General features: G+C 51.0%; 1 protein-coding gene across 1 annotated transcript in view; it reads left to right on the top strand.

Annotated features, from left to right (window-relative positions):
* The window catches only part of necab1 (N-terminal EF-hand calcium binding protein 1), a gene marked incomplete at both ends in the record, with an annotated part of 51,216 nt that overhangs the window by 43,828 nt on the left and 4,888 nt on the right, over positions 1 to 2,500 (top strand). The window contains one exon of the mRNA XM_080859760.1: positions 577 to 689. Within this exon, the coding sequence (XP_080715886.1) occupies positions 577 to 689 (113 nt within the window). The remainder of the gene's footprint in view (positions 1 to 576; positions 690 to 2,500) is intronic.

The following is a 2,500-nucleotide window of genomic DNA, read 5'->3' on the forward strand; positions in this document are numbered from 1 at the left end:
GAAAGCAGGTGAAATCCCCCTGTGCAGAGGCTCTTCTCCACAGCTCTGCTTTCTTCGGGAAACCTCCCACCTTGTCATACAGGTTTAAAATGCTGGTGTCCTTTCCCTGCAGACATATTCAGTTCGTTCAGTTTGCTGATATATATCTGCCAGATAGCACATATTTGCAAGCCAATCTGTGTGGCATTGGGGGGTCTGACTTCAAGTTTCAATGACCTTCCGTTACGTTAACTAACCGGACTACTTGCGGAATGATATGAAAGATGTGAATTAGAAACAAAAAAACCCGTTGCCAATGAATGCGGTGATAAACTTTCCGAAGCAGTGAATATCAAGGAATTACAAACCTGCGAACGCAGGCATTTAACCCACATATGGCCCATACAAATCAACGTACATGTTGGAACATTCTGAAGAGCACGCGGACCCCCGGTTGAGAACCACTGACCTAGAGTGTGTGTTTGTTTACAACATTAAGTGGGAATTAGTATGACTTGTGAGTGTGAGTTTACCTGAATGATCATGCAGTTACCTATGCACTTATATCCCTGTGTGTGTGTCTGTGTGTCTCTGCAGCATATCCTGATTGTTCAGAGGCAACTCTCTGTGCTGGAGGATGAACAGGATGAGTTCCGCTTGGCGCTCCGACAATACATCGACTGTGCCAGCACTCAGACCGGCTGTCTCCAGTAAGCTCACACACACACACACACACACACACACACACACACACACACACACACACACACACACACACTCACACTCACACACACACACACACACACACACACACACACACTCACACAACAGACATTACACACATCACACATCCTCCTACATAGTTATTATCTTTTCTAACACACACACACACACAAACACGTATGCACATCATGTTCCTCCCACTCATATTTCTGTGGCAGAAACACACACCCACACACACACACACACACACACACACACACACACACACACACACACACACACAGCCACTTACACTCTCAAACACACAGCCAATCACACTTAACACAGCCACACACACAGCCACTCACACACACACACACACACACACATCAATTCTCACGTTGGGTCACATCACTTTTACAGACATGACCTATGCTGAAGCCTTTGTCATTTAGCTTTCATCAGGTACCACACAGCCCTCCCCTTTAAGTAGGTACCCACACAGCCCTCCCCTTTAAGCAGGTACCCACACAGCCACTCACACACACACACACCCACACAGCCCTCCCCTTTAAGCAGGTACCCACACAGCCACTCACACACACACACACCCACACAGCCCTCCCCTTTAAGTAGGTACCCACACAGCCACTCACACACACACACACACCCACACAGCCCTCCCCTTTAAGCAGGTACCCACACAGCCACTCACACACACACACACACACACCCACACAGCCACTCACACACACACACACCCACACAGCCCTCCCCTTTAAGTAGGTACCCACACAGCCACTCACACACACACACACACCCACACAGCCCTCCCCTTTAAGCAGGTACCCACACAGCCACTCACACACACACACACCCACACAGCCACTCACACACACACACACCCACACAGCCCTCCCCTTTAAGTAGGTACCCACACAGCCACACACACACACACACACCCACACAGCCCTCCCCTTTAAGCAGGTACCCACACAGCCACTCACACACACACACACACACCCACACAGCCACTCACACACACACACACCCACACAGCCCTCCCCTTTAAGCAGGTACCCACACAGCCACTCACACACACACACACACACACCCACACAGCCACTCACACACACACACACCCACACAGCCCTCCCCTTTAAGTAGGTACCCACACAGCCACACACACACACACACACCCACACAGCCCTCCCCTTTAAGTAGGTACCCACACAGCCACTCACACACACACACACACCCACACAGCCCTCCCCTTTAAGCAGGTACCCACACAGCCACTCACACACACACATTTACATTTACATTTACATTTACATTTACATTTACATTTACACACACACACACACCCACACAGCCACTCACACACACACACACCCACACAGCCCTCCCCTTTAAGTAGGTACCCACACAGCCACTCACACACACACACACACCCACACAGCCCTCCCCTTTAAGCAGGTACCCACACAGCCACTCACACACACACACACACACACCCACACAGCCACTCACACACACACACACCCACACAGCCCTCCCCTTTAAGCAGGTACCCACACAGCCCTCCCCTTTAAGCAGGTACCCACACAGCCCTCCCCTTTAAGCAGGTACCCACACAGCCCTCCCATTTAAGCAGGTACCCACACAGCCCTCACCTTTAAGCAGGTACCCACACAGCCCTCCCCTTTAAGCAGGTATCACACAGCCATTCACACACACACCCACACAGCCACTCACACACCCACACAGCCCTCTCCTTTAAGCAGGTACCCACACAGCCATTCACACACACACCCAC

The sequence above is a fragment of the Sprattus sprattus genome (genome assembly GCF_963457725.1).
Source record: "Sprattus sprattus genome assembly, chromosome: 20".
Classification (NCBI taxonomy): Eukaryota; Metazoa; Chordata; class Actinopteri; order Clupeiformes; family Clupeidae; genus Sprattus; species Sprattus sprattus.